Raw genomic sequence first — 19,563 nt, 5'->3', positions numbered from 1 at the left:
AAGGACTTCATGATGTGAAACATAAGTCTCACTACTCTCTGTTCACACAATTTCTCCATGTATATGTACATTTATGCTCTCCAAGTACTCCAAATTGATAATAGATGCTATAAATAGACAGGTAAGGTTGACTGACAAAATTCAAGTTACCCAATAATAAGGGACATACTGTATAGCATTCTACTCAATTCTGCCATAAAACAGATAATACCAACACGAGACGAATGCTTAAAAATTAATACTGAATAAACTATATTATTTCTTGAAATGCATTCATTTTAGATTTAACATAAGCAGTTGAGGATATGTATCGTTAGCCTTTGTGCAACTTTAAAATGGCGTAAAAAGAAATGTTTTTATACTTGAGTCAATATAGAGAATAAAGGCAAACAATTTTTTTTTTTGCCGAGGTCAATTTCTATGCGAGTGCTCTCACCAAATTCTCTTAGTTTGAGTGCCTCTCTGTTTTAATTGTATAAGAAACTGTATATATAGGTTATTAAAAATGTATCTGATTCACAACAGCTGGTATACTTTGATCTCCAGTAGTAAGAATGTGCATTTTTCCAACACTAGTCACAAATAGATTGAAAAACCCAGTATTAATAGTTTAATAGTGTACTAAAATTTTTCAGTGCAAGTATTTTTTAAGTGATAAAAAAGGGTTATTATTAACACTGCCATTTTATAGCATTATCTGTAAAGGTGTTGACCACTTGTGTGGGTGGGACAAAAAGAGTGCACATGAGGTTTGGTTTATTCATTCAGTTTAGCTACAGTATGTTAGCTGTGTGATTTGGCTGTGTTACTGTATCTGACAGTTCAGCTCTGAATGTTCTTCATTGTCTCACTTTTTATCCATTGTGTTGCAGGTTTACCTTTAAGCCCTTAATGTTCCTCTTCTAAGAATAACTGCTTCATAACTAGATGTAATCATGCAGCCTACACTGTGGTAGCAACAGCATAACTTAGTTTTGAGAGTTTTTGGGAAATGTTTAATCTGAAGCATGGCAAGGAAAGTTACATGTAATAGAGTAACAAAGAGATGAACAATGCTTAAATATGCCATTTTGTGTCTTTTTTATCCTTTCACTTTAAGACTGCTGGCAGCCCAGTTTTTTTTTTTTTTAAACTGCAATTATTTTCTTTAGTTGCTCTATTTCTGCTTTCTCTTTGAACAAAGCATGTTTACACATGTCAATCCTTCTAAGAAGCCATGCTTTCCTTTAACTACTCATAATGACTCAGCAACATAATTCTAAAATTTAATTAGAGATACACTGTATATAATGAGAAACTATTCTTATTGACCTCTTTGGTGTTGTCACAATTGGCAGCCTGCTCCACGCTAATTAGCACATGCAAGTAAGAATATCACTAATCTCAGAACACATGACAATTATGATCCTATAAACCTACAAAGCATCTGCAATTACTATTAAAAAAGTGTCTTTAAATAAATTTTGAGTAAGTAAAATAGAATTTTTAACAGATAATTAAAGATGTATGAATTGCAATTTAAGACACATTAATGACATTCGCAATTCTAATCACAGTCAAACTGTTATTAAGAAGAAGGATGCCTCACGCCTGGACAAACTGGTGAGGAAGGCAGGCTCTATTGTTGGCATAGAGCTGGACAGTTTGACATCCGTAGCAGAGCAACGGGCACTCAGCAGGCTCCTATCAATTATGGAGAATCCACTACATCCATTAAACAGTGTCATCTCCAGACAGAGGAGCAGTTTCAGCGACAGACTGCTGTCACTGTCCTGCTCCACTGACAGACTGAGAAGATCATTCCTCCCCCAAACTATGCGACTCTTCAATTCCACCAGAGGGGGTAAACGTTGAACATTATTCAAGTTATTGTCTGTTTTTTTAACCTGCATTTTTTATTACTCTTTAATTTAATATTTTTTGCTGCTGGAGTATGTGAATTTCCCCCTGGGATTAATAAAGTATCTATCTATCTATCTATCTATCTATCTAATTATCGCTATTTAAAAGCCCCATAGACATCAAAAGGAAAAATATATCAACTTCCATGAGTAAAATGTTACATATTGTTTTTCAAGATTATTTTTTAAATAAAACTGTTACTACAGATATATTCCTTTGAAATTCTGAATAGGTACCAGATACTAGTACTTAGAAGTTAAACTAATCAAAATAATTAGAGATACCAAAAATAGGAATTAACAAGAGACATTAAAGGTTAAAAGAGCTTAACATGCACTTGTCCATTTGAAGACACTGATTCAATCCAAGAAATGGATCTATATTTTACTGATTGACTGATTTGTTGATTGAAAGCTCTGTATCAAAATAAAAAACTTTTGTTCATCCTTATACAGTGGAACCTCGGTTCACGACCATAATTCATTCCAAAACTCTGGTAGTAAACCGATTTGGTCGTGAACCGAAGCAATTTCCCCCATAGGATTGTATGTAAATACAATTAATCCGTTCCAGACCATACGAACTGTATGTAAATATATATATTTTTTTAAAGTTTTTAAGCACAAATATAGTTAATTTAAACCATAGAATGCACAGCATAATAGTAAACTAAATGTAAAAAACATTGAATAACACTGAGAAAACCTTGAACAACAGAGAAAACTAACACTGCAATAGTTCGTGCTATAGTGCTACCAACCGCTGGCTAAAAACACTTTTTTTTTTTTTTTTTTTTTTAAATGGGTTTTAAGCACAGGGAAAAAAATGAACATTTGAAAAAATCCGTAATTTAATAAACCACCAAGAAAAGTAACATTGCAACAATGCATGCTACGAACCGATCGCTGTAAACAGAAGTGAAAACAAAATCAAGCCCAGGGCATTCTTTAACTGCCTTCCTACCTTATGCGTTCAGCTCTCTCTCTCGCGCTGCCTGTGTGTGTGCGAGTCTCTCTATCTCGCGCTGCCTGTGTGTCTCTTTCTCGCGCTGCCTGTGTGTCTCTCTCTCTCGCGCTGCCTGTGTGTCTCTCTCTCTCGCGCTGCCTGTGTGTCTCTCTCTCTCGCGCTGCCTGTGTGTCTCTCTCTCTCGCGCTGCCTGTGTGTCTCTCTCTCTCGCGCTGCCTGTGTGTCTCTCTCTCTCGCGCTGCCTGTGTGTCTCTCTCTCTCGCGCTGCCTGTGTGTCTCTCTCTTGCGCTGCCTGTGTGTCTCTCTCTCTCGCGCTGCCTGTGTGTCTCTCTCTCTCGCGCTGCCTGTGTGTCTCTCTCTCGCGCTGCCTGTGTGTCTCTCTCTCGCGCTGCCTGTGTGTCTCTCTCTCGCGCTGCCTGTGTGTCTCTCTCTCGCGCTGCCTGTGTGTCTCTCTCTCGCGCTGCCTGTGTGTCTCTCTCTCGCGCTGCCTGTGTGTCTCTCTCTCGCGCTGCCTGTGTGTCTCTCTCTCGCGCTGCCTGTGTGTCTCTCTCTCGCGCTGCCTGTGTGTCTGTGTCTCTCTCTCACGCTGCTTGTGTGTCTCTGTCTCTCTCTCGCGCTGCTTGTGTGTCTGCATCTCTCCCTCTCTCGCGCTGCCTGTGTGTCTGCGTCTCTCCCTCTCTCGCGCTGCCTGTGTGTCTGCGTCTCTCCCTCTCTCGCGCTGCCTGTGTGTCTGCGTCTCTCTCTCTCTCTCGCGCTGCCTGTGTGTCTGCGTCTCTCTCTCTCGCGCTGCCTGTGTGTCTGCGTCTCTCTCTCTCGCGCTGCCTGTGTGTCTGCGTCTCTCTCTCTCTCGTGCTGCCTGTGTGTCTGCGTCTCTCTCTCTCTCTCTCGCGCGCTGCCTCTGTGTATGTATGTGTCGCGCTCTCTCTCTCTTGCTTGCTATGCAGGAAATGCACAGGGAGAGACTGAACATGTACAAACCGAAAGGGAAACTGGCTTGTTCGTATACCGAGTGTGTGGTCGTGAACCGAGGCAAAAGTTTGGCAAACTTTTTTGGTCGTAAACCGATTTGTACGTGTACCGAGATGTTCGTGAACCGAGGTTCCACTGTATTTGACTGATATATTTTACATAAACAGACTAGAACAGATTTGCCATTGCTAGTAATTGCTATTCAATTAGTTTGTCAGAATGCAAAAATGTACTGTTAAAAATTCTAGCACTGTAAAAAATGTCTGCAGGTGGTATTGAGCAACTGAAAGAGAACACATTCATTTGGGCACTATACTTCAGCATATAATGTTTATAAGATATAAGATCATAGATTCTTTTTTCAATTTCTTTAATGCTTCCTTGTACTGAAAAATGCCCAAAAGTATATAAAGTGATAAATGCACATTTGGAACAGTATTACTCCACTTGGAAAACAACTAGATTCCTGAAAAGATTTCACTTATTATAAAAAGCCTTTTCCATACACTTAAGAGAAAACAAGAAATGCCACCTGTGTGATTATATGGCACTGCTTTAACATGCCTTGTGAGAGCTTTAAGTCAAAAATAGGGTCCACAACTAATTGGTATTCCTGTTTTAAGTGAGTATTGTTCAGTTTTCTTTCTAAAATAGCTTTTATTGTTAGGATGCCTTCCAATAACTGTGAGGTCTTAGTTCTATATAAAATGTCTGTCAACTGTTTCACAAAATGAGCAAAATTAATTTCTTTGAGACAACAAAACATATTTATAGCCAAGCCTTACATGTAAATAAAATTAATAAATATAGGGTTAATATATGCTAATCTTATATCATCTTATATAGTGATTAACACAGGGTGATAATAAATAAATATTGATAAAAGACAGACAGATTCATGGACCCACATAAAAAGTTAATTCACTAGTAATTTAAATCTGTTGCGGTGGGCTGGCACCCTGCCCGGGGTTTGTTTCCTGACTTGCGCCCTGTGTTGAGCTGGGATTGGATCCAGCAGACCCCCGTGACCCTGTAGTTAGGATATAGCGGGTTGGATAATGGATGGATGGAATTTAAAACTGTAAATAGAAAACAAAAAATACCTTACTGCATCATTAGTTGCAAATGTTATTTTAGCAAAATGCCACTCTTTCATATGTTTCAAAGAACCAATAACTGGTAGGTATTCTTTAAGCAGGGAGGCATTATCATCAAGAGTCATCAAGATTACATCTACCAGTGCCTTTCCTGAAAGAAAAAAAGAAACCTTTACATTATCACCATAAAAATTAATTGAACTCTTAATATGCTAGAACATTAGGAGTAGTAGCTTTCCATGTCCTATTAAAAGACCATACAGCAACTTCATCTTAATCTGACACTGCTTTTATAGAGCCTGAATTCTTTTTGTCAGTGGGAGGTCTCATTTCCACATATTTGTAGGAATCATTAACTAAGCGGGGATAGCATGGCAGTTACAGATGTCAAATATGTGATGTTAAAGGCCATGAGCTGTTAGACTGAAAAACCGGATAAAGAAACGTCAGATAATGAAGGACTGTAGAATAACTGTACTAAAGTTCCAAAGTAATCATAATAATCACTATGGTCATGTTTATAGGGGGCAAGTTTTAAGGAGAGAAATTCTGAAGGTTTGGAAAATGAGAAATATCACTCTGTTATATAAAAAGGGTGATTAGGCAGATCCAAGCAACTACAGACAGGCAAGTAAGGAAATACTGTACTAAAGAAAAGATTGAGCAACACATGGCAAGAACATGACTTTTACTGAACAGTCAGCATGGGTTCAGAAGAGGGAGGTCACGTTTTTACCAACTTGCTGAAATTCTATGAGACAGCAACAAAAGATATTATTTATCTTGACAATCTGAAAGCATTTGATAAGGTGTCACATGACAGGTTGGGCATTAAATGAAAAGAAGTTGGAGTTCAGGGTGTTGTTTGTAGATGGGTGCAAAATGAGCTCAGACACAGGAAGCAGAAGGTCATAGTGTTAGGAACCCTAACCCTACCAGAAGAGTTAAGAGTGGTGCTCCACAGGGGTCAGTTCTAGGGCCGCTGCCATTTTTAAAGTATGTAAATGATTTGGATAGAACCATAAGTAACAAGCTGGTTAAGTTTGCAGATTCAGGCTTGAGCAGATTTATGGCAGATGAAATTTAATGTAAGTAAATTCAAAGCATTACATGTAGGATGTAAAAATGTTAGGTTTGAATACACAATGGGAGGTCTGGAAAATCGAAAGTACACATTAAAGAGTCATTAAGGAGCACATTTAGGAGTCATAGCGGACTCAAAACTGCCAGACAGTGCTCAGAAGACATTAAGAAGCCTAACCGAATTAGATAATATTGAGCACAACATGTAGAGTACAAGTACAAGGAGATTATGCTGAAGCTTTATAACTTACTGGTTAGAGCTCACCTGGAGTATTGTGTAAAGCTATGGCCTCAAGGCTACATAAAGGATATAACCAGGTTGATTCCAGGGCTCCAGGGGATAAATTATGAGAAAAGATTAAAATAGCTGAGCCTTTACAGTTTAAGCAAAAGTAGATTAAGAGTAGACATTATTTTAAGTCTTTAAAAAAAGTGTTTAAAATTATGAAGGCAATTAGTACATTAGATCGAGACAATTACTTTAAAATAAGTTCATCAAGAACACAGGGACAAAGTTGGAGACTTGTTAAGGGTAAATTTCACACAAACATTAGGAAGTTTTTCTCTACACAGGGAACCACAGAAACATGAACTAAACCACCAAGTAGTGTGGTAGACGGTAAGACTTTACAGACTTTCAAAACTAGACTGGATAGGACTGGTGAGCTTTGTTGGGCTGAATGGTCTGTTCTTGTCTAGATTGTTCTAATGTACTATATTTACCAAGTATTGGTGTTTTTTATTATCAGGATGCAAAAATGTAATATTCAATTACTTTTCACTACATTTAAAAATAAGGATAAAAATGAACTTTTAAAAAAGTCTATTAAAACTCTCTCATTACGATATCATGGGTAATAATTACATTTATTTTAATTACAACATCTAATATCAGTTTTTTCACTGAAATCCAATTTATAGATTAGATGATCATCTTTCTTAACTGAGGCTTCGCCTGATGGAAACCCCACTACAGAGGAGGTAAACTGAAAATTGGTTTTAAATATCAAAAAAGAGAACAACTAAACTGAATTCTTGCATTTTTTTATTGTTACATGTTAAAACCAAATCAAATATAGATACAAACTTATAATTACAATTCCAAAAATAATCTTATTTCATACAGTATACAAAAATTGGGTAATTTTAATATGAACACGGATATGGAAACAGATAAATTCAGCAAATGTACTAGTCAAGTACAAGGAAATTTCGAATTACTGAATATCGCTGAGAGTACAGTTAAGACCATAATTAAGAAAATGTAAAGAACACAGCATTGCTTTAAATCTGCCTAGAGCATGTCATCCTAGTGTGAGGAGAGCACTAATGAGGCAGGACACCAAGAAACCTATGACATTTCTAAAAGGGGCAGGAAAAAAAAATTGCAGATAACATCTTATCTGGAGTTTGCCTTTGGGAGAGTCTAAAATCATGACAAATATAGGGTTTATTATCTGATGATTAAAAAAAAAAGCCTTTAGTCATGATAATAAAAATATTGTGTGGCCAAACACAGTACATCATCAAAGATTCACCACCTTGAAGCAAGGTGGTGGCATCATCATGCTGTTGGGATAATTCTCTGCAGCCGGCTCTGGAAGGATTGTAAAGGAGGAGGAGGCTGGGAGCATGCACTGATACAACACATTGCTGCACCCACCACATGATGAACCACCTCAGGAACCCAAATTAGGACCCGAGCGCAACTGTGCAATAGGTGATACCCCACAACCACTCTAGTTCAAATGGAGTGGAACAATGTGAGGTTTTTCTTTTTTCACAGTGACTTGAGTGGCAATCCTGCCACCAAATCCCTAGTTTTCCCTGCAAATTGGAAGACCTGCTTGCAGGGCTGGATGCAGATTAACGTCATACCCAGGACAGAGCAATTGCAGATTAAGGGCCTGCTCAAGGGCCCAATGGGATTGTAAAGGTCAAGGGTAAAATTAAATGCAATTAAGTACAAGGAAATCCTGAAGGAAAACTTGATGCAGTCTGCAAGACAGCTTTAACTTGGGAGATTTATTTTCCAGCAAGTCAACAACCCAAAGATAACGGCAAAGGTACATAAGAATAGCTTAAAAACAATGTTAATGTCATAGGGCGGCCAAGTCAGAGTCCTGGCCTCAGTCAAAGTAAGAATTTGTGGCTTGACTTGAAATCTGCTGTGTACTCACATTTACCATTCAACCAGATAGAGTTTGAAGCAGTTTTTCCAAGAAGAATGGGGAAAATTACAGTGTTGAGATGTGTAAAGTTGAGAGACACTTATCCTGACAGATCAAGCCTGTAATTACTGCCAATGGTGCCTGTACTAAATACTGTAACAAAGAGGGTGAATACTTTGGAAATACGTTATTTTATGTTTAATAATCATAATAAATTTAGATTTGTTTTCATTGATCTGATGATTAGTATCAAGAAGTCGAAATTAAAACAACTGTGATTCAATGTTGAAAAACAATAAAACATGAAAGATTGAAAAAATTACAAAAAAGAATAAAACCTTCTGACTTGGCTAATAAGAGAGCAGGTACAAGGAAGCATTACAAAGGCAATTTGCTGTAAGTATGAAGAAGTCCCAGTAGTGCTTCTTGACACATTTCTGCTGAACAATTCATTGGCTAAAATTACTCATAGATAGTGTGTCACAGAGATGATGTCATAGATAGTGTGTCATAGAGAGGATGTGCAGTATTGATCATAATAGCAAATTGGCAAAAAAGTACACTCAATACTTCTGATGTTTTACTCTTTGTATTAAGAAATAAAAGTCAGTATACAGGGTAGGATTCAAAAGTAATGAGCCTCATTTTGTTCTGACGCGAACGTACCTTGCCGCACGCCCCACTTGCCAGCGACGGCGACGGTGGGTGTTGGCTTCACAACGCAACGGAGCTCCTACCGCTCCGAGCTTTCGGAGCGGTAGGATCGGCCTTGACGGGAACCCCTGTGCGGTAGTGCGTTACACGGTGGAATGGAAAGTTCGTTAGAGCAACGGTACGCGTTGAAGACGAAGACCATGCTCATTGCCTTCTTCGGAGTGAAGGGGATCATCCACTACGAGTTTGTCCCGCAAGGACAGACCGTGAATGCTGCATACTACTTGGAAGTCCTGAAAAGGCTGAAAAGAAGTGTCGCGCGCAACCAAACGGACATCAAGGACAGCTGGAAGCTTCACCACGATAACGCGCCCAGCCACACCTCCTTCATCGTGAGCGCCTACCTGGCCCGGGTGAACGTTCCGGTGGTCCCCCAGCCTCCCTACAGTCTGGATGTGTCGCCTTCTGACTTCTTCTTGTTTCCGCGCTTAAAATCAGCGCTGAAAGGAAAACGCTTCGACTTGATCGAGGACATCCAAGCAAATGTCAAGGCAGCCCTTGCAGCCATCCCGGAACAGGCCTACGTGGACGCCTTCGAGTCATGGAAAAGCCGCCTACAAAAGTGTATTGATGCAGGAGGTGCCTATTTTGAAGACTATTAATTAGTTGTACCGATTTGCTCAATAAATTTGTCTTTTTGAACAAAGGCTCATTACTTTTGAATCCTACCCTGTATACTTGGAAAACATTCTGAAATACTATATAACTGTAACTAACTAATAATAATAATAATAAAACTGAAAACCTACCAGGAGGAGGAAGTTTATCTGATAATTGATGTAAACTCTCAGCTGCATCTTCAAAAATACTGAGGGGAGGGGAGAAAAAAAAAGTCACTTAACTAAAAGGCATACAATCACACAAATAAACAAGAAAACTGCTGCCTTACAAAATCAACTTTTGAGAATTTCTTTATTGTAGTGTGCAGAGTGCCCTGGAGGCATCTCTGACAGTAATTTATACCTTTTGTAATATTAACATTTTACTTTTTAAGCAAGTATTTGGTTAATAGCAGTTTTGCTGAAAAATCTTTGATTAAATTTTATTTTCATCACTTGTGTTTATTCTTGAACCTACTTAATATCCATGGATGAAAGAATATACAGACTCCAGAAAGACAGTGTCTGGCCCTGGGTTTTGACATTAGATTCTGCAAAAGTGCAGCTGCAGTGCTAACATCCGTACCCAACATTTACTTTCAGGACTTTAGACAGGCTGAAAGAAAAATGTGCATCACACTTACTAAGTGGAAGATGTTCGCTTTGAGCAACAGGCCAACAGTATGTTATATAATAGTCTGTATTTATACATGTTTTATCCAGTGTTCTCAGTGTTGAATTGTTTGTCATATTTTTGTAATTTCTGTCCATTTTTTTATATTTTTGTCTATTTTCTTTTAATTTTAAACTGTCTCTTTACATTTGCCTATGTTCCTTGTTCTTTGTGGGTTGAGTCCCAGGTGGCGAGGCTATCCTGACGCCACCACTACTAAGCCCTCTTTCTGACTACTTAAGCTTAGAAGCAGAATATTTTTTTGTTTGTATTTGGAGTTTTAGTGAGTATTGCTATTTTTTTAATAATTCTTCTGGTTTTGCGGAGAACTAGGCTCAGTTTAAAAATCATGTGTTGGGTCTTATTTGCTTTGGATTACCTTTAAGGCAATCCTTTTGTCTATTTGAGCGCTTTCTTGTAATTTTCTATTTTTTGTGAATAAATCCTAATTCATAAGGACTCCTTGTTGATTTCCTTCTGGGCACAAGCGGGTGAGACAGTCATTCTCCCTCTTATGGGGATTTTGGATATATTTTGGGACTTTTCTAGTTATTCTAGCCAGCTCTCCTTGTTTGTGGCCTGCAATGCTGGAAGCCTGCAGTTAGAATTGAAAAGTAGCTGAATTTGAGGCAAGTCTCTTCAGTCAGGTAGTTATATTGTTGCCCTTCTTTTATGGTCCTTTCAGGAAGCCTTGCACCCATTTTGGTATGTTTGAGTCTCCATTCACAACACAAACATTTTGATTACTTTTTTAAATCAGAATACTTAAAAGCTAAAGGTGCTGCACCATTCCTTACGTTTTATGCCACACACATCTTTCTTTCAACTCACTCAACAATTTCTTGTAAAGTGCAAGTGTCTAAGAGCTTGGCACTAAAGTTATATATTTTGTACCATTAAATGTAACATGCAACCATGGCAGCAACAAAAGATGTCCAGTCTTCATACTTACTTACTGACTGTATCTCTCATCACTTTCTTATCCCTCTAGTCAAACTGCTGAAATGATGTAGCATCAATAATAATATATAACTAGGACTCATTTTCTAAAACTGTAAATTGGGAAATATCATCTTGTTGTATTATGTTGAATACATGTTGTATTCTTTAATAGCAAATGCACCTCTCCCTCTTTTACTTACTAGTTAAAAACACTACTATATGTGAAAATAAAGATATTTAATTGGTTAAGGTTTTTTTAAAAATGTTTACAGGATAAGGCATGTTATTAAAATGTATTTGGTTAGGTGGTTTGCTTGATATTATTAAATCTCTAATAAAAATAGTCACGTACTCTGCTGGCAATAGAGATCCTGGGTCATCACCTGCTTCTTTTAGACTTTGGACAGCATTTTCACAAATCTGAATTGGTGAACTATATTTTTCTTCAGTATTACTTTTAGACTTGGGACAAATGATTTCTTCCCATTCAGGAATGCAGAACTAAGAAAGAGAATCATTTAAAGTATTTGGGGGGGAAAAAAGAAAGATGTTAATTGTGTTACAATCAGTCAGGACAGAATAATTGTAGTAAAACAAACATTAACACAAATATTTTAAATGTACTAGTAGTTTAAACTGGCTACTCATGTTAAAATTGCTAAAGAAAAGTAATTATAATATTGGGCATTGACCTTTTCAGCTTGTTAATGTATGATCAGCAACAGTTCAATAAAAAATGCAGTAAGACTTCAAATTCCACACATCACAGAGTAATTTAAATCACTTTTTTTACAACTTCTAATTACATGTTAAGACTGGAAAAATAGTTCAAAGAAGCCCCATAGCTCCACACTTTAAAAAAGCATTGGTAGGGGGAAAAAATAATTGTCAGCATTGACAAATGTTCACAAGTGACACTAGCAGGATTTGACAATTGATGCTGAAGCAAAATAAGCATAATCTCCTAAATACACATTAGATAAAAATGTAACACATATTGTATATACAGTGAATATCATAAGTCTACACCCAGGCTATCTGAAGTTTAATTTTTTGTTGAATTCAATCTTTCCATCAACGTAAATAATGTCAGCCTATTTTCTCCTAAGTAAATAATGATTGTCATCTTAAATTAAAAATCAAATTGATTATATGTAGATTAACATTAAAAAAAATAAGCTTATAATGCCTTGCGTACATAAGTGTGCAAATCAGCTATATGGAAGAATGCAACTGTGTTTACATTTAACAAGACACATTCCAAATCGATTACAATGGTATTTTGCCTTCACCTGAGATCAACAGAAATAATTCCAATTGGCCCTAAATAAAAACATGCTCCTGCCAGATTTTCCCTAAGGTTTCTTGCTTACATAATGTAGAAATAACAATGGCCCACTAAGAGCCAAAAAAGAGCTACCAGATTTCCTTTCCAACAGGGGAAATCAGGGAAGTAACACAAAACAATTATGAAATCATTACTTGTAACAGTATGAAGGCTATCATTGAGAACTAAAGGAAATACAGTATGTCACTTTAGGACATTGTGAGAACATTGAAAACTGACCATCAGGCAAAGAGTAAGCTTCCAGTAAATCTAAGAATATTTGAAATGCAGCCTAATAGAAGATACAGAAGTAACTGGACATTTCTTTCATATTGCCACCAATTCACATATTCTCTATAAGTCTCAGCTAAATGACTGGATGGCAAGATCAAAGCAGTTTCTTAGAAAACACAACCAAGCCCATATATATTTCAAAATACAATAAATCTCCTAAAACAATGTGGTAAAATGACTTATGAACACAAATTTGAAGTTTTTAGCCTTATTTCCAAAAGATGTGTATGATGCAAAACCTATACAGGTTATACCCCAAATGCCTCGTATCTACCATCAACCATGGCAGTGGCAGACTCAATGGTTCTGCTTCTCTTCAGCAGAGACAAAAGCACTGGTCAGTGTAGACAATCACATTAACAGTTCTACATGTCAAATACTTGTTAGCAAACCTGCTACCTTCTGCTGGAAAGCTTAAGAAAAAATTAACTGTCCAAAGAAATAATGATTCAAAGCACAACTAAAGGAAGGAATGGCTTAGAATAATAGATAAATATAGCAGACCTCAAAGGTATAGAAAAGTTTTAGATTCTCCTGAGGATGGATATGCACAGACAACACCAATCCTCCACCAATATTTTAAAATATGATTAAGCTTTAGCTGTTCCATAAACACTAAGGAAAAACAGCAAAATCCAGCTGTACTGGGTTTACAGTAATCCCTCCTCCATCGCAGGGGTTGCGTTCCAGACCCCCCCGCGAAAGGTGAAAATCCGCGAAGTAGAAACCATATGTTTATATGATTATTTTTATATTGTCATGCTTGGGTCACAGATTTGCACAGAAACACAGAAGGTTGTAGAGAGACAGGAACTTTATTCAAACACTGCAAACAAACATTTGTCTCCTTTTCAAAAGTTTAAACTGTGCCCCATGACAAGACAGAGATGACAGTTCCGTCTCACAATTAAAAGAATGCAAACATATCTTCCTCTTCAATGGAGTGCGCATCAGAGAGAGAGAGAGAGAGAGAGAGAAAAAAAGCAAACAGCTTTTAAGTATGCGAAGCACTGCCGGACAAAGTAGCTGCAAGGAAGGGAGCAAGCATTTTTCAGCATTTTTTAGAGGAGCGTCCGTATCCTTTAGGCCAGTATGCGAACAGCCCCTCTGCTCACAACCCCTCCATCAGAGCGAGAGAGAGAGAGAGAGAGAGAGAGAGAGAGGAAAGCAAACAATCAAAAATCAATACGTGCTGTTTGATCTTTTAAGTATGGGAAGCACCATGCGGGAAGCATATCGCTTGCAAAGCAGCCACATGTAAGCCCAGCAAAGAAGGGAGCACAGTGAAGGTAATCTTTCAGCGTTTTTTGAGGAGCGGCCATGTACTCTAGGGGTCCGAACAGCCCCCGTGCTCACAATATATTTGAGGAGTTTTATTTAATACATAATACCCGCTGTGGTTGGGTAGCTTCTCAGCCAGCTGCCAATAGCGTCCCTTGTATGAAATCAACTGGGCAAACCAACTGAGGAAGCGTGTACCAGAAATTAAAAGACCCATTGTCCACAGAAATCCGCGAACCTGCAAAAAATCCGCGATATATATTTAAATATGCTTACATATAAAATCCGCGATAGAGTGAAGCCGCGAAAGTCAAAGCGCGATATAGCGAGGGATTACTGTATAGATGACTTATCCAAGGTTATCTGCTATTGTAATGAGAGCTAAAAATGGTTCAATGAGAAAATATTAAAGGTTGTAAACACTTTTGCAACCAAGGCTTTTTCACTTTTAAAATATTTTCTTAAAAATTACCATTTCCTTTTTTCACTAAAATAAAGTGGACTCCAAAATCTTTGAATGTGAAAACTTCCAACATGCCTTTTCTTGGTGACTGTCTGTATATGAGTAGTAAATGTGTGTATACATATACAAACACACTGTGGATATCCAAAGTCTATATCCCCTAATTTCATATTTAGGTAATTAAAGTTTATTTACCTGTGAAAAACCATTGATTACTTGAATGGCAAAAAATGACTTTTGTAAAACAGGAATGCCAGTTAAAGAACAAGCTAAAAAGACAAGAAACACATTAATTAGCTTTTAATTATTACTTTAATGTGATCAACTTTAACAAGCACACTTTCAAATATACAGCTCAAAAACAAAAAAGCTAATAAAAAGCCAAATATATGCAAACATAAAAATTACAATATATGTGTGTGTGTGTGTATTTATGGACTTTTAAACTTTAAGGTTAAAGCTCATCATAGTAATAACAAAATGTCCAGTGTTTTAAATTATTGATAAAAAAATGTAATACTAGATCAAGCATAACTATAGCTGTATCCATCATCACATCTTAACTTTTATGAACAGTAATAAACCATTGTAATATTGAAAGATCAATTGGCTAAGTCCATCATGTAGTACTTCCATTACATGCACTTTGGTTACATTATAAGTGCAAAGATTCTTCTTCATCAAAAAAGCCCAAAAGTTGTTTGAAAATTTTGTTTGAAATGCATTTTAACTCTCAAAAAAACACACTGTTATCAGTTTGCCATCTTCAGTTCTTAAGTTACTCTGTCATTTGTCCTGAATCTGTATTAAACAACTTATGATCAATACCCAGCATTTGTGTGCGCGCACACACTCACATGCACCAAACCTCTCATGGTTTGGTTTTGCATTCTTATAGAAAACTTATTTTTATGTTTTAGAAACTTTTGCAGAGTTATTAAAATTTAAAAACAGAAATATCATATTGACTTTGCTGAAGTTCCTATAGCAACGATTACAGTTTGAAGTCTTCTTGGGTATGGCATGAGAAGCTTTGACACCTGATTTTGGGAGTTTTCTGCCATTCATCTCTGAAGATTCTCTAAAGCTGTGACAGGTTGGATGGACAGACAGTCTGTAGACAGTTCTTTTCAAGTCTCACCAAAGTTTTTTTATTGGGTTCAAACCCAGGTTCTGGCTGGGCAAATCAATGACATTCCCAGAGTTGTCTATAAGCCACTCCTGTGTCGTCTTTAATTCATGCTTACAGTTACCGTCCTATTGGAAATTGAACCTCAGGTTTACATTAAGGATATCTCTGTGCTTTTCTCCATTCAGCTTTCTCTCCACCCTGTCTCATCTCCCTGTTTCAATAAAACAACCCCACAGCAAGATGCTGGGAACACCATGCTTCACTGTTGTAATAGTATTGCACAGGTGATGAGCAAGGCCTGGTTTCCTCCAGACATGACACTTTACTTGGCTTCACCAGATCAAAGAATCTTGTTTCTCACAGTCTGGTAGTCCATTAGGTACCTTTTTGCAAACTACAAGCAAACGTCAATGTGTCTTTAACCAGGGAGAGGCATCTGTCTGGTTACTCAGTTTTAAAGCTCCAATCAGTGAAGTGTTGCAATGATGGTCGTCTTTCTGGAAGTTTCTCCCAGGTTCTCTGCAGCTCAGCCAGACTGAACATCAGATTCTTTGTCACCCCTAGTATCATGGCCCTTCTCCTACAATTGCTCAGTTTGGACAGGGGGTAGCTCTGTAAGAGTCCTTGATTTCCAAACTTCTTCCATTTAAGAAGTCTGAAGGCAACTGTGCTCTTGGGAACCTTCAGCATTAGTGCCGCAGGATTCTTTGTAGCCTTCCCTAAATATGTGCCTCAAAACAATTCTGGCTGTAAGGCCGGCGGGCCATACTTTCAAAATCATAGCTTGATTTTTGCTCTGAGACACATGGCCGAATGTGGGACCTTATAGACGGGTGTGTGCCTTTCCCAGTCAAGTCCAATCAATTGGTTTGACCACAGGAGAGCTCCAAACAAGGTTTAGAAACATCAAAATGATGACCAACAGAATGTGATGCAATTGTTCTAAATTTCGGTGTCATAGCATTGGGTCTGAATAGTTCTGCCTTCATGATATTTCTGTTTTGTAATTTTATTTTTTTTTTTGTTGTGTCTTATCTTCTTTAAACTTTAAAATATAAGGACTTTTAGTACTCTCTAAATGTGCAAATTATATTTTTATGGTCAATTTAATCTCCATCTGTGTTGTTAATTGCTGTTATTACAGGATTTGTTGACCATTTCTCCGTGTTCATAATAATGATATTGCAATTTAAAGATAAGCTATTCCGTTTTTTTTTTTTAGTAGTCAAGAGGTTAAATTGGGATTGCAAAACCTGTCTTTTCCTATAGAGTGCCTCATTTTGAGACCCAGTGTATTCTAGATCTATTCTGGTAATTTCGCTGATTAACTCAGATGCCTTCTTGGTTTCCAGTTTATTTTTGAGAGAAGGATATTAAATAATTTGTCCTCTTAAAAATGCCTTCAGAGCTTCTAAAATCAGTTTTTTTGCTTTCTCACTCTGGAGTACTGAGTGTTGCTTAATAAGAGAAAAAAAATTAATTTATACAATTTTAGCACAAGGCTGCAACATAGAAAAATGTTAGGAAAATGAAGGGGTCTGAAAACTTTCTGAAAAAAGTAAACTTTATCATGCCACAGGCTGTGTGGTCTAGGTATAATAATTATGTTTTTAATGGTAGGGCAATGTTGACTGCAATGACATTGATTTTACCAAATGATTAACTATCAAAAGAATATAATTTGTTTATTTAAGTTATGAAAACCTGGAAGCAACGACTAGATCTCTATAATAACAAAACAGATGCAGCACTCCTAAGGGAGTGCACATCCCTTAATTTGCAGGTCAAAAAAGGATTTATTTCACCTCTATTTAATTGAGCCATAGTTTCTTTGAAGGATTCATACAGAACATGCTATTACAACTATGAATCACATGTTCATGCAAGACATATAAGGAAAAATACTGCTTAGGATACACTATCATATTAATGTAATAGTCCAATTACATGTAATTAAACAACTAAATCCATGCAAGATTTTTTGTTAAAATAATGAATGTGGTTTTAATCACAAGTTAAATATCTTAATAATATACATTTTCATGTTCACAAATTTTACATTTATAGGGACTGTTAAAAAAAAAAAAAAAAGAATAGAAAAAAAAAAAAGCAGTACCTGGAAAATATGATAACTCTGAGTTAACCGAGTTCCTGCAGTTCTCTTTCAGAAGCTCATACAATCTACCAGCAATTCTCAATCCTGAAAATAAACCCAGTGAGAACATTGTCAGGTTTAGTTTCCTTGACTCAGTAGCAAATTTTGGGCCCCTGAGACAGCAGATGGAACACAATGGAGTTGCTTGTTATAGTGTCTTCCAAATACTTCTACTATATTCATATTGTTTAACTATTCAATTAAGTCAGATACTGTCAGTTTGGAAAAATCACTATTGAATGTAGGTGTTAGTTTAGATATTATGCTTTACTGTAATTGGGAACTACTGCAACCTATAGCTTTAACAATGATAATGCTTCTAGAAAAGCACATTATCACTTTTAACAGGTGTACAAAGAGATGCAGCTCAAGATGAAGACTAAGGAAAAGGCATATGTCAAGCTATATGAGAAGCTGGACACAAAGGAAGGAGAAAAGCACTTGCACCAATTGGCCAGGGAGTGGGATCAAACAGAAAGGTGTGCTACAGGTCAGGGTGATGAAGGATGCAGATGAAAATTTGCTGACAAGTAGCGAGTGTGTGTCGAAAAGGTGGAAGGAGTACTTTGAAGAACTTATGAAAATAGAAAATGAGCAAGTGTGTAGGTTGGATGAAGTGGAGACGGTAAAATCACAAAGTACCGGGGTTCAGAAAGGCTGAAGTGAGGGAGGATATGAAGAGAATGAAAAGTGAAAAAGCAGTTGGCCCGAATGATAAACCAGTACAGGCATGAAGATGTTTAGGTGAGATAGCAGCAGAGTTTCTAACTAGATTGCTTAACAAAATCTTGAAAAGCGAGAAGATTCCTGAGGAGCGGAGAAGAAGCATATCAGTACGAATTTTCAAGAATAAGGGAGATGTGCAGAGCTGTAGTAACTACAGGGTATAAAGCTCATCAGAAACACCATGAAGATATGGAAAAAAGTGATGGATGCTAGGAGGAGAGAAAAGGTGGGGACTGTGACCAGCAATATGGTTTCAGGCCAGGAGAGAGTATTATAGATGTGATTTTGCTTTAAGAGTATTGATAGAGCAGTACAGAGAAGGTCAGAAGGAATTGGATTGTGTGTTTGTGGACTTAGAGAAAGCATATGACAGGGTGCCAAAAAAGGAGTTATGGTACTGTATGAGCAAGTCAAGAGTAGCAGAAAATTACATGAGGGTGATGGACAGGTTGACAGATGAGGTCAGACAGGCGTCTCTGTGGACTATGATGTTAGTGGATGACACTGTCATCTGTAGTGAGAGTAGACAGCATGTTGAGGCAAACTTGGAGAGGCGGAGGTGCGCACTGGGGAATGGAAGTCAGTAGGAGTAAGACGGAGTACATGTGAATTAATAAGAGGAAAGGTGGTGGAAAGGTGAGATTGCAAGAAGAGGTGGTGAAGGTAGACAAATTTAAATATTTGGGTTTAGCAGTCCAAAGCAATGGAGAGTGCAACAGAGAGGTGAAGAAGAGAGTGCAGTCAGGGTGGACAGGGTGGAGAAGAGTGACAGGAGTGATTTGTGATGAGTATCTGCAAGAGTGAAAGGGAAGGTCTAAAAATGGTAGCGATACTAGCTATGTTATATGGTTTGGAGATGGTGGCACTGATGAAAAGAGCAGAGGAAAAGCTGAAAATGGCAGAGTTGAAGATGCAACGATTTATACTCTGAGTAACGAGGGTAAACAGGATTAGGAATGAGTATATTAGAGAGAGTATATAGGTACAGTATGACAGTTTGGTGACAAAGTGAAAGAGGCTTCATTCAGATGGTTTGGGCATGTGCAAAGGAGAGATGAGGGGTATATAT

At 37.5% G+C, this 19,563-nt stretch overlaps 1 protein-coding gene across 1 annotated transcript in view; it reads right to left on the bottom strand.

Annotated features, from left to right (window-relative positions):
- The window catches only part of mtbp (MDM2 binding protein), a 134,296-nt gene that overhangs the window by 112,282 nt on the left and 2,451 nt on the right, over positions 1-19,563 (bottom strand). Inside the window, exons 2-6 of the mRNA XM_028817753.2 lie at positions 17,730-17,813; positions 14,677-14,750; positions 11,469-11,617; positions 9,652-9,710; positions 4,941-5,085 (exon numbers count right to left, since the gene is read on the bottom strand). Of these exons, the coding sequence (XP_028673586.1) occupies positions 4,941-5,085; positions 9,652-9,710; positions 11,469-11,617; positions 14,677-14,750; positions 17,730-17,813 (511 nt within the window). The remainder of the gene's footprint in view (positions 1-4,940; positions 5,086-9,651; positions 9,711-11,468; positions 11,618-14,676; positions 14,751-17,729; positions 17,814-19,563) is intronic.

Source organism: Erpetoichthys calabaricus, chromosome 13, assembly GCF_900747795.2.
Source record: "Erpetoichthys calabaricus chromosome 13, fErpCal1.3, whole genome shotgun sequence".
NCBI classification, from domain to species: Eukaryota; Metazoa; Chordata; class Cladistia; order Polypteriformes; family Polypteridae; genus Erpetoichthys; species Erpetoichthys calabaricus.
The sequence above is the reverse complement of the archived record's forward strand: the minus strand, read 5'-3'. Positions and strand labels throughout refer to the sequence as shown.